The following is an 11986-nucleotide window of genomic DNA, read 5'->3' on the forward strand; positions in this document are numbered from 1 at the left end:
CATAAAATACTAAATGTGAAAATATTTTGTTTAATGTATTTCATTCCATTTTCTGTGGACAATATGTATTACTATAGCAACATATCATGATGCGTGTTTTTTTTGTTTTTTTTTAACAATCTTGCCATTCCTTCGGACTGTTTGTTTGTTTTTACCATGCCGTCCAAAAGGCGTTTTCCATCTGCTGTTGGTCAGACTGATACCATGTGAGCGCAGCAACCCATTTACTGGTATGTTCTTGAAAACCTGTTTTTGGCTTCTCACATGTGCCACATTTACATAATAATCCATGTGCACTGTCAAATCACAGCTATAATCTTTTTAGTTGTCACTTTTTAGTTTTGCCCCTAACAGTCTTCCATAATGATGCACATATTTTCACATGCTAATGCATGTTGTCATGAGTCTTGGATGAAAACACAGAAGGTCCTTAGATCTGAAGATCATCCAGCCTGCTCTTGTTAGTGCTCTGCTTGCTTGACTGACTGTTTCTGCGCTGAGTTTGGGGCGACTCAGAAACAATGCTGGAGATTTTCCTCTCCTTTACATCATCTTCGTCTGCTTTACCTTTTCGCTCCACGGCCATGTTGTCTCTGTTCTGCTTGTAAACCGCTTTGCTGTTGTAGGGGCTGTAGGCAGAGTTGGGCTCTGCCACGCTGTACTTGGAGCCCGTGGGGAAATGTTCAGGCACTGCAGAATGACCAGAAAAGAAGCTATAGTTTGGGACATAAGGCATGACTGTCTCATTTAGAGTCTTGGGTGCCTCAACTGAAGCCTTTGATCGTCTGTAACGAAGGCCTTGGTGGCACCTTTTGAAGCCCAGATGGTACATTTCCACCAGGTTGAGCAGCAGGGAGATGGAGGCCACAGCCAGCATGAAGAGGATGAAGATCGTCTTCTCAGTGGGTCGAGAGATGTAGCAATTCACCATATTTGGGCAAGGCCAGCGGTCACAGGTGTACATCGGCTTGAGCTGAAAACCATACAGGAAGTACTGAGCTACAATGAAGGCCACTTCAAACAGGGTCTTGAAAATAATGTTGAACACGTAGGTTCGTAGCAGTGCACCTTTCAAACGCACATGGCCCTGGTTGTCTTTAACTGAGGGCTTCTTAGCTTTGGTGCCAAGTAACTGCTGGTGCTTTTCGTTCTGGAGGGCTAGGTCCTTCTGTTTCTGTTGCTCCTTTTCCTCCATGCGGACCAGATGAAGGATGTGACCCAGATAAATGAGAGTTGGCGTGGAGACAAAGATGATCTGCATCACCCAGAAGCGGATGTGAGAAATAGGGAAGGTCTTGTCATAGCAGACGCTCTGACAACCAGGCTGCTTGGTGTCACACGTGAAGCTGGACTGTTCGTCGCCCCACACCTTCTCAGCAGCGGTTCCCAGCACCAGGATGCGGAATATGAACAGCACTGTCAGCCAGACTTTGCCCACAACGGTGGAGTGTTCCTGGGCACTCTCCAATAGCTTTCCCAACAAGTTCCAGTCCCCCATACTGGCTTACAGATATAGATTCAGTTTTATCTACAAACACCAAGAGAGACACCTGTAAGGAGAGGGAAAATGTTTATTTTTACTTGGATGAAAAAAAAACAAAACACAATAATGTGCATGGATGGATTATTGAACAGGCCAACTGGGCACAGGCCAAGGAGCCCAAAGTGTCAAGGCCCCCCTGGCTTTCAGTTGGAAAAATGAGACACAAAGTAGAGAAATGGGCAAATGGGCAACATGAAGTAGACACTTAATGACTAGAAATTTACACAAAACAACCAAAAAAGACATAAAAGTACCTCAACAAACCAAAAAATACCTTAAAGAGATCCAAACAACTACAAAAACACAGACACAATTACTTCAAAGGGACACAAAACAATCACAAACAGACAAAAAAATCAACTCAAAGAGACATAAAAGAATCACAAGGAGATGCAAAACTACCTTCAAGGGACACAAACCAACCACAGGGAGACAAAAATACCCTCAACGAAACACAAAACACGTTGTGTCCTGAACACATCAGACCCGTCCTTTTACATGGTTTGACTGTGAAACTGTGGTTGTGAAAATGGTTTTCTTTGTTTTCCAACCCACTGCTAACATAAACAAATTTAAATCTGCAATGACTGATTATTTGGCCACTTGGGGGCAGTGAAAAGAAGCTGTGAAGACAACAAGTTGAACTTGTCAACCAAAAAAAGCCTATTTATGAGAGAGCAACATCAGCATTAGATTGGATTTGTGCTTCTATCTACCTGTTTTGATTATAAGTCCAATATCCACTTATCACCTTCCACATTGTATTCGATCTCCAGCAACTTCTGAAGGAAATATCTGGATATTTACTGGCTAAATGCACCACTATGTTTGCTAGATTGTGGCTAATTTGCTGTGTCTGTAGTTTGGTTGTTGGTATAATGGTTTTTGAAAGATTTTGTTGCTTTTTTTGCTTAGAACAGTTGCCTACTATAATGATGTGATAATGATGCTGCAAGAGGTCAAAATTAACCCAAAAAGTTAAGCTGAGGGCCATAGAACCAAAACAGTGAGCAGAAAGAGGCAAAATTTTACATAGCTGAGTGAAACTGCAGTCAGATGATATTTTTCTGTGAATGCATGACTCTGAATGACCCATTCACATTACACATAGTTCTTTGATTCATTGTCAATGAAAAATATTGACTCTAGCAGCTTTAAAGAGAAATTTAGAAGTCACAAGGGGTCACAACAGGAGCCAAATGTGGGAACCATGTCTTAAATGTAGTCATATATGTTAATGATTGATCTGATTAATCTTGATAATAGTTTAAACTGACAGTGTCCACATTTATTGTACATTATAACCACATTCATTTTTTTTAAAGGCACACAGAGAAAAACAGCTTCGCTTCTGTACAATGACAGCATACAGCAGTATTCCTTGTATGCTTTATCATTATAAATATGGTATTTGTTTCTGCTATGTCAATCCTTAAACAAAGGCCACTTTACTTTTGGAAAACGCGTAGCAGGATCACTAATAGAAACACTGATTTGTTATGAATTCACTGTTTGTACTCCCAAAGGTTGTGTCCTATCCAGTGCACGCCATAAAACCAGCCAGGACACAGCTGACTGTGTGTGAGAGAAAGCCCTGGAGGAGGCCGGGGAGACACTTAGATCTTGTGACACAGTAGCCAACACTGCTACACGACTCCAAAATTAGGTTTCTAGTTCAGTTTTCAGGGCCTATTGGTTACAACATACCCAAACTTTACTTTAAAAATAGTTGTACTTGTCCTTTAGAAAATGGGATCAGTGATCAGACATAAACAGACTGTGAATGTGACCACCTGTTTGGAATACAAAGACTGCCAGCCAGGAAGTAAGGATTACGTAAAGGATCAAAACTTATCACATAGTAATAAATGTTTTAAATGTGCTTAATACTGAGCCTTGATTTCATTCATAAATCTTTACTTAGATGTACATATACCAAATGTAGATGTATACTCTATGATACTGTAGCCAAATTAAATTTAGAATTGCACTTTTTGATGAAGTTAGAAATAATTACCTGGAACATACCTGATAATGTTCATCTCCTACGGCAGTGCAAATCCAAAGGCAATTGGTGACTGAGCCTCTTCAGTTCACAGAGAGGCCATGTTCTCCTGAACCACTGAGGAAACTGCAGCGCCAAGATAAACTTCTCTCTGATACTTTTCACTGGAGACTTTCTGATCCTGCCTGCTGCCTATTAATGCCCACCGTTCAATGAGCCACCACTACTAAAGCCCTGTCTGGTCTCTGTGCGAGCACAGACGAAAACATTGTAGAAAAGTATCAAACCCCTCGTTTAAGAGGTGTTCCTGCTCAGCTGAGTGGCAGCTCGGGGGTCCAGTGGGGATGCAGGTAGTCGTACATGTCAGCGTGATCTAAATATAATTCAGGGTGATGGGAGTGGCTTTGTTGTCACTCTCATGGTGACCCTTGACTGTGTGGTGGAGCGTCAGACACTGTGGAGCATTCCCTCAGAGCTGCTGTGAGCGTTACTGCTTGTTGAGTGACTGATAAGCTTTATACATGGAGGTAATATGTCCAGAGAAAGCTGTGGTTTAGACAACACAACAGTGGTGAAAAGTAACATTTACATTAAGCTTGAAGTACATTTTATTACTGTACTGAAGTAGGGGAGACAGGGGTTAGTTGGCACACTTTTTACTCTCCGGCGTATTTCTTTGGCATAATTTGTTTGAGAATAGGTCTCAGCCTTAAATACATAGTGGCAACGTTTTAATACACTCAAGCGTTTTCTAAAATTTGCAATTAAAGTCGTGTTGTACATTTGGGTCAACCAGTCTTATCAGGGGGTTGGTTAGCCCAATGCGTAGATGCTAAAATGCTATAGCTACTAAAAAACAAGGCAACCAATATAAACAAGTTGAAAGAACCAGAAAACTCGATAATTTATGTATCTGCCCATCTTGAAAGCTTTTTAAGCACTTTTTAAACATTTTGAGCAATTATTACTATGAACTTTTGCCATTGATAATCAAAATAGTAATGAAAATAATTATATAAACATTGTTTTTAATCTTTCAAAAAGTTTTAATCTCTCGGTTAGTTACATTTAAATTTACAATTGGCAATTGGTTGTCACATGTGCACCAAATCAGTGTGCTAACCAGATCAGTTCACATTTGACTCAACTTTGTTGTGAAATTATGTTAGCCAGCTACCATCTTTCATCACAGACTTTCAAATCTTATATCAAAATGTAGCTGATTCCTTTGTCTCTTAACTATAAGTAACACAATGCAATTTTATCTATCTAAAACAGTTTTATAATACATTTAGTCCACAAACTACTTTACTTCAATGCTGCCCTCACCCAAAAAGTTAATAACTTTTGGAAATGTTAACATAATCGATGAGCGCAGGTCAAGGAAGCAACATTTTGATATAAGATTTGAAAGTCTGAGTTGAGCAGTGGTTACTGGCTAACATAATTTCTTCATAAAGCTGGGTCAAGTTTGAGCAAGGTCGTTGGGCACATATTCCAACCATTGTTAGATATCTGTTTCTGTGACCTAAAGCACCAGAAAATAGCTGTTTGCCAGCCAACCCCGGTCTCCCCTACAATGTTGAAGTACTGGTCTTGTACTTTACTTGTATTTCCGCCCTTTACTTCATACTTTATACTTGAATTTTGCTTAATTTTAGAGGGAAATATTATATTAATTTGACTGTTGTTGTTACTTTTCCAATTCAAATTCTCATCCAAAACACACGATCAGCTATATAATATGTGACATTGTTACAGATTACACTGTTACAATCTCTGTACATGAGATTAAATCAGCTACACCTGAAAATGCTTGGTAACAAAAACTCTAGAATATACTGGTATGTCATAATATAACACATAATATAACACAAACTTTTACTTCTGATACTTTGGTGTTATTGACCTTTGTCACTCAACATGGTCACAGTTGAATACTGGTTAATAAAAAAGCTGAAAAAGCAGTGTTAGAGCTGACTTTTCTAACTCTGTATTGAAATATTTTACAATAAAAAAGATAATCAAAGATCACGATTCGTTCATTTCAATTCTTTAAACAAAATTTGTGTGGGTGTGACTTAGATGCCCCACAGATCACATGAACTTTGCTCAAAGGCTGTTACCACTAAGACTAATCACAGGAATAACACATTGGAGGAATTCAATCTGAACTCTATAGATGGTGTGTGTCGACAAGTTCCATAAAAAGAGAAGTGCCCTCACGCTTGGTCACCGCAGGTCCAGCTGTCCCCAGGGTCAACCATTGTCACCCACACACTGACCCCTTACGTGGCCGGGCTATTGATAACCAAAAACTGTGCACTCTGGCCTTCAGAAGGAGAGCTTAATCAGTCTGAGACGTGTCCTCACAGCTGGCAGCAAGGCTCCGAGGATCTCTCGTCTGAACATGGTGGCGGTGCCATTGTAAATATGTAATGACTCACATTTCTTTTTTTTATTTTTCCCTCCTAGTGACATTGCTGAGGAGAATCAGCTGCAGCTTCATTTCCTCTGGAAGATCAGAATTGCTGCTCTCTGGTGATTCCAGGTATTACATGAACTATTGCCACTTAGTCTGGAAATCCTATCAAAATACACCAGAACAATTTCAACCTATTACATGTTGGAACACTATCACTGGAGTCAAATTGGACAATTTACCAAGCCATAGACATTTCACATGAGTCATCTCACAATGGATAATCATTTCTTCCTGAATTGTAAATCCTATTCTGGATTTGATGAGAAAACTTAGTAAAAATTACGCAATTACACAAACTTAGGTTGATTTTATTCTGCTATGTACCGACAATATATAAACATCCAGCTTCAAAATGAATGAATTTAAATAACACGTTTAGCAATTACTAGTACATTTCAGAAGTAGGTTGCAATTCAAGTTTTTTTGATGAGTTATTGCTTTGTTTATATCTGAAGAAACCATTTAACCCCAACGTGAAGAATCTGTATTCAACAAACTGTATAACTTAACATATTTTCCATGTATTAGTACAATATCTTTCTGATAACAGCCGCAGAAAAGCCATAAATCCTCAAGTCCAATGGATTCAGTTCATGGTGATTTAGACAAAAGCATGACATTTGTGATAGGATTTGATGTCAATAATAGAATAGAATAGAATAGAATATCAATAAAAACACTTCTCTGACACATTTTAATGATTTGAAATAGCACGTGTCACATTTCATGATTTAAAGCTGGGGTAGGCAGTTTTATTTTGGCATCACTGTGCAAAAAATCCAATTATATCCTTTGAGTATTTTGTAGTTCATTAACACCATGTGCAAAGTGCGGCAGCGATGTCACTGTTCTCACAGGATCTGCCCATTGACAGTTTACACGGCTACAGAAGGGGTGTTATTTTCAAAAGATTACACTCTGGAACCCGGTTTCAAAAATGTGGATTTACAGGCCCCCAAAACGCCATTGTTGTGTGAACGAAAGGCCAAACCACACCAAAAGTTTGATGTTTTATGCAAGACCCACTGCCATGTAAACAGCCTCTAAAAGAGAGTCTGACCATAAACAAAATAAAACACGCTTCAATATCTGCAAAGTGTTTCAGAGGGTGAGAGAAAATGTTAATAATAATTTATTCTTCTGTTAACTGGAGCCAAAGGCTAACAGCTACAGCTTCATGTTCATGTTTATGTAGCTTTGGCTAGACCCTTGAATCACAAAGTGTCCTCTGCCTCACTCCCCGTCACTACAGACCACCTCACCGGGAGGAGAGTGGGCCGCAGCTCCAGAGATGGAGCGGAGGGATGCAGAGGGGCTTATGACAGAGAAGGTAGAGTTGCAGAAGGGGAGTGTATATTCATATTATGCTGTTTTTCTCTTGTTTGTTTCTTTTTTGCCTTTTTCCCCCCAGATTTCTGCTTATCCAATCTTTAATATTTTCATTTCAAGACCAAAAATCCTTATCATAATCAAAGCCCACTGTTGTAGGCATCAAAGTCCATGACAGTAAAAGCATATAATGTGGGTCAGTGGGGATATTGCTTCATAAAATATTATTCACTTGATTTTTATTTGGCCTAACATTAAGCTTTTATATTATGTCATTACAGAATGCAGCTGTATACAGTCTTTAGGTTCATGGCAGAAAATGTTGAAACAACAGACTGTAGTTTGGAGTTCTTTGACGTATTATCTTAAGTCTGGTAAGAACACAGTGTGTTGTCAGAACACTACTTTTCCCCACTCCATTAAACGTTTTGTCACCAAGATTATATACCACTGGATAAATCATTACCATGTCAACTTGTGATATACAGTGTATTACATGCAAGTTAAATGAATGGATGTCTCCTGGGTCTAAGGTCACTTGTACATCGATTTGCACGGGTACAAAACCTGTGTGTTTTGTTAGTACGAGCAGAGCTTTTGTTGGATCCAGGCCCCCATAGTCGAGTCTCCAGCAGTGTGAAGATGTTTACTGCAGGCCTTCCCGGCCAAGAAGACCACCTCTGCAATGTTGAGCAGAATACAAACCCCTGACGCCGCTAGCATGAACACGGTGAAGACAGTCTTCTCTGTGGGCCTCGACACAAAGCAGTCCACTGTGTTGGGACAGGGGTACGAGTCACACTTCACCAGCCGGATCATCTTGTAACCAGGATAGATCATGTAAAACACATACATAAAGGTGACCTCAAAGACGATACGGAACAACAGACTGATGACGTACGTCCACCAGAGAGCCCCTGAGATTTTCATCTTCTGGGTCTTTATCTGCTCCAGGTCTTTGGGGTTGCTCCGCCCTGACAGTTTGTAGAGCCTCTTGTCAACGTGGCGGCGGTGGGCCACGTGCATGGCTACCAGCAAGGCTGGCGTGGAGACCAGGATGAGCTGGAGCGCCCAGAGGCGGATGTGGGAGATGGGGAAGAAGTGGTCGTAACAGACGCTATTGCAGCCCGGCTGCTGGGTGTTGCAAGTGAAGCCGGACTTCTCGTCACCCCACACGCTCTCCGCTGCCACCACCAGAACCAGGATACGGAAAATGAACAGGACAGAGAGCCAGATGCGGCCGATGCCTGTGGAGTGTCTGTTCACACCGCTGATGACAGCATAAAATGACGCCCAGTTCATCTTCGGTTCCGGGTCTAGAGAACACAACAAAGGGTCAGTAGCTGGAAAAAATATGTGCTGAATTATTATTATTATGATTATTTTTTTAAGCTTTTCCAGTACAGCAAGAACATAATGCAACTCAAGACAAAACAAACCAAAAGTAAATCAGAACAGACCACAGAATGACTTGAATAAAGTAGCTAAGATAACAACCAAATTTCACAAATCCTTTAACTGAAATAAAAGTACAAATAAAAATACAACAAAATACAAAGTTTTCAATAAAGTAATAATATTGTGTCCAATGAAACCAAACTTCTAATAATAATTATAAGGCCTTGTGATTAGAGAGTCAAAAGATATAATGTCTTTCATTAATTTGAACTTATCAGCAAAATCAGCTTGCACTGGCAGAGAACAATCCTTAAAACACTGACACAGGCAGTGCAGCTCAAAGAGACCTGTCACCTAATAAACACATCTGCTGGCAGTGGCAGTGTTGTAGTCAAAACCATCTGTACCAAGACCATACAAGTGCAAGTCCCACACTGCAAGACACACTTACGATAAAAAATGCAACATGCAAACCAGACACTCCTTGAATTGATCTAAAAGCATTCCTATAAAAACACCTACAGAAAACAAATGATGATTCCCTTTTAATCACTTCTTTTATCACCATATTATAAATGTGTGTGTATGTGTACCATGACAAATGTTTGATGAAAATAATCAAAAGTCACGTGAGAGGTAAATTTCAAATACAAATACAAACACAAAATCAACATAACCATTTTTTAAACACTTTTTTTGCACAGGCAGTTTAGTGACACCTCTGGAAAACCTTGATTCCTCTTTGTGCAAGACTGAAACAAGACCAAGTAAAAACGCGGTTGAGTTTGAGACGAGACCTTCAAAAAGTGGTCTTCCATAGACCGATCTTGAGTTCTACATTACGAAGCAGTGGTTTACTGAACCGTTCGACAGCTCTTTAGATGATTAAAGGTGTGCACGCCTGGGTAAATTAAGTTATGTTTTCTATCTCACCTAATGCACTAAATAGAGAAAGAGTAGTTATATGCACATCACATCCATGCAAAAAACAGCGTACATGAGGATAAGATAAGATAATCTTATCTTAGATGCTTTATACAGAAAATATTTTTTAATATACTGTTAAAATATTTTGAAAATACTCTCACTTTAATTGCAGAAAAACGTCACTTGAAAATAGTGTGCTTATATTTTTACTTTTAATGAAGTAATGCTATAGTTTGGCTTATTCCTTTTGGCCCATATTGTATTTTTACTTGAAAATAGTGTGCTTATATTTTTACTTTTAATGAAGTAGTGCTATAGTTTGGCTTATTCCTTTTGGCCCATATTGTATTTTTATTGATATTATATAAGTGTGCAAAAAATAGATGACTTCAGAACTTAAAGATGATTAATAAATTAGTTGATTGACTGAAAATGAATCATCCCCATTCTGGAGCCATTTCACAAGTAGGAATACCAAAATATGTTAATTAGTTCCAGTTACTGAGTGTGAGGGTTTGCGTATTCTCCTTGTCTTCTGTGATAAACCTCAGGGTTTGGACCCCCTCAAAACCCTGATGATTTAAAGAGGTCACCTTGGATTTGTGGAATTTGTAATGGCCATTTTTTAAAAAAAAAATCTTTCTTTCTTTTTTGTTTATTTTGTTTTTTTAATAATACGTGTGATGAAATGAATAATCATCAGATTAATAGATAATGAAAACAGTCTTGAATCAACACAGTAAAGAGGTTGTAGGTTCAATTCCCAGCAATTTGTTTGTGTCTCGTCCAGGGATTACCAGTATTTAGAAAATTACTGAGGGAAAATCTTACAAACACAACTTCAGACTAAATGCAAATTTAATACTTTCATAAAAGCTCACAAAAGAAATTACTACACTCAAAAGTGAACTTTGAATGCTAGAATAAAGATTAATCACACTTTCAGTTTTTTTACTCACACTCCTTTCCATCAAATTATAAAATCATGAGTTTTTTCAAGGTCAGAATTAATTTCAGTCCTAAAAACCTACCAAAACTTTTTTTTCTTGTCTGTGCTGATCATTAACGGTTGTCTCGAGTCCCCAGTATGCTTAAATTTCCATTCTAGTATAAATGTCAGAGTAGTTACCTGGCTCAGCAGGAGGTGTAAGAGGCATAGGAGGCAGCGTAGAGGACAATGTTGACCCGCTGGTTTGGCATGGATGTGAATCCAGAGAAGAAGGAAACCTCTCTGCCCCCCTCTGCAGTTGGCAGGCCACTTAAGAGTGCAACACTGAAGTCTGGCACCATGTGTCATGTGACATGCTTTCACTAGTCGCCATGGTGTATAGCATACAAAGTGGGCATCTGCACTCAACATAACGGTGTCTGTAATACTTTCTAATTTTTGGCAGGGAAATAATTTGTGGTACAAAAGTGCTTTGAAGACGGAAACATGATGTTTCAGGGAAGTCAACTTACTGTAAAGCTAAACATTAACATGACCCAGGGACTGCAAAATACATATATCTTTGTCTGTTTACCACCAAGAAAGACAGCATTGTTTTGGGTGACATTACTAGAATAACAAGCTTACCAGAGTGTCGTGGTTTTATCCGTAAATTTCACTGTACACGCAAAAATTTCTCAAACTCTTCAAAGTCAAGTTCAGACCCAACAGTAGAGCATAAACTACCCATAAGCACAGATTAACCATCTGAATACACTCTAAATAAACTGTCATCAGCTATTTCCCCTGATAACGGAGTTAAAAAATGATTTAAACTTACCTTCAGCTGTGGTTTGGATTAAATCTCATCCAGAAACATTTGCGTTGACAGATTTTTTTTTTCAATCTGTGACCGTGAACAAGAGTATCAGAGCACCATGACTTTGCATTGCTAATGATTTCTCTCACACTAGCCACTGCCCTGCACTGGAGGGGTCATATGCTTCTGTGCGCAATATTTGCATACAATAGCCCCATTTACAGAGCCTAAACAAACGGCTTCAGAGCTCACATCAAACGTTTTAATTTCTGCCCAGCTGAGGAATCTGTGTGGGGACCGCAGTCTGTCCTCCCATCCTCATTGTGCTATGTCCTGCAGAGGAAGTGGAGGGTGTTTTTGACGCAAAGTGGAGTAAAACATAAAGGTCTAAAACAAAGAATGGCCCATGAAATCTTAAGATAAGAGAACAAGAGTGCATTATCATAATAATCATGTTTATCTGCTCAGCTGTTACATCCACATTGTTACTGCCCGCCTAAAATCTAACCACTGACTCAACCTGCTCACTCTGTACGCGATGGGACGACAGT

At 39.3% G+C, this 11986-nt stretch overlaps 2 protein-coding genes across 3 annotated transcripts; both read right to left on the bottom strand.

Annotated features, from left to right (window-relative positions):
* Positions 1–317: 317 nt before the first annotated feature.
* gja2 (gap junction protein, alpha 2) lies at positions 318–3658 on the bottom strand. Its single transcript, XM_042498980.1, has 2 exons — positions 3572–3658; positions 318–1550 (listed from the first exon to the last, which is right to left on the bottom strand). The coding sequence occupies exon 2, from the start codon at positions 1496–1498 to the stop codon at positions 431–433; it is 1068 nt and encodes a 355-aa protein (XP_042354914.1). The 5' UTR covers positions 1499–1550; positions 3572–3658; the 3' UTR covers positions 318–430.
* Positions 3659–6443: 2785 nt separating this feature from the next.
* gjb1a (gap junction protein beta 1a) lies at positions 6444–11504 on the bottom strand. Of its 2 annotated transcripts, none has more exons than XM_042499197.1 (2): positions 11457–11504; positions 6444–8678 (listed from the first exon to the last, which is right to left on the bottom strand). In XM_042499197.1, the coding sequence occupies exon 2, from the start codon at positions 8662–8664 to the stop codon at positions 7942–7944; it is 723 nt and encodes a 240-aa protein (XP_042355131.1). In that variant the 5' UTR covers positions 8665–8678; positions 11457–11504; the 3' UTR covers positions 6444–7941. The 2 variants fall into 2 exon arrangements, with proteins under 2 accessions (XP_042355131.1, XP_042355130.1); XM_042499196.1 differs by lacking the exon at positions 11457–11504 and adding an exon at positions 10817–10867.
* Positions 11505–11986: the final 482 nt, after the last annotated feature.

The sequence above is a fragment of the Plectropomus leopardus genome, chromosome 13 (genome assembly GCF_008729295.1).
Source record: "Plectropomus leopardus isolate mb chromosome 13, YSFRI_Pleo_2.0, whole genome shotgun sequence".
In the NCBI taxonomy this organism is placed as follows: Eukaryota; Metazoa; Chordata; class Actinopteri; order Perciformes; family Serranidae; genus Plectropomus; species Plectropomus leopardus.

Coding starts and splice junctions, on each gene's coding strand:
- gja2 (XM_042498980.1), bottom strand. CDS start 1,498: ATGGGGGACTGGAACTTGTTGGGAAAGCTATTGGAGAGTGCCCAGGAA.
- gjb1a (XM_042499196.1), bottom strand. CDS start 10,844: ATGCCTCTTACACCTCCTGCTGAGCCAG. Junction 8,679..10,816: donor TACACCTCCTGCTGAGCCAG/GTAACTACTCTG, acceptor TGTGTTCTCTAG/ACCCGGAACCGAAGATGAAC.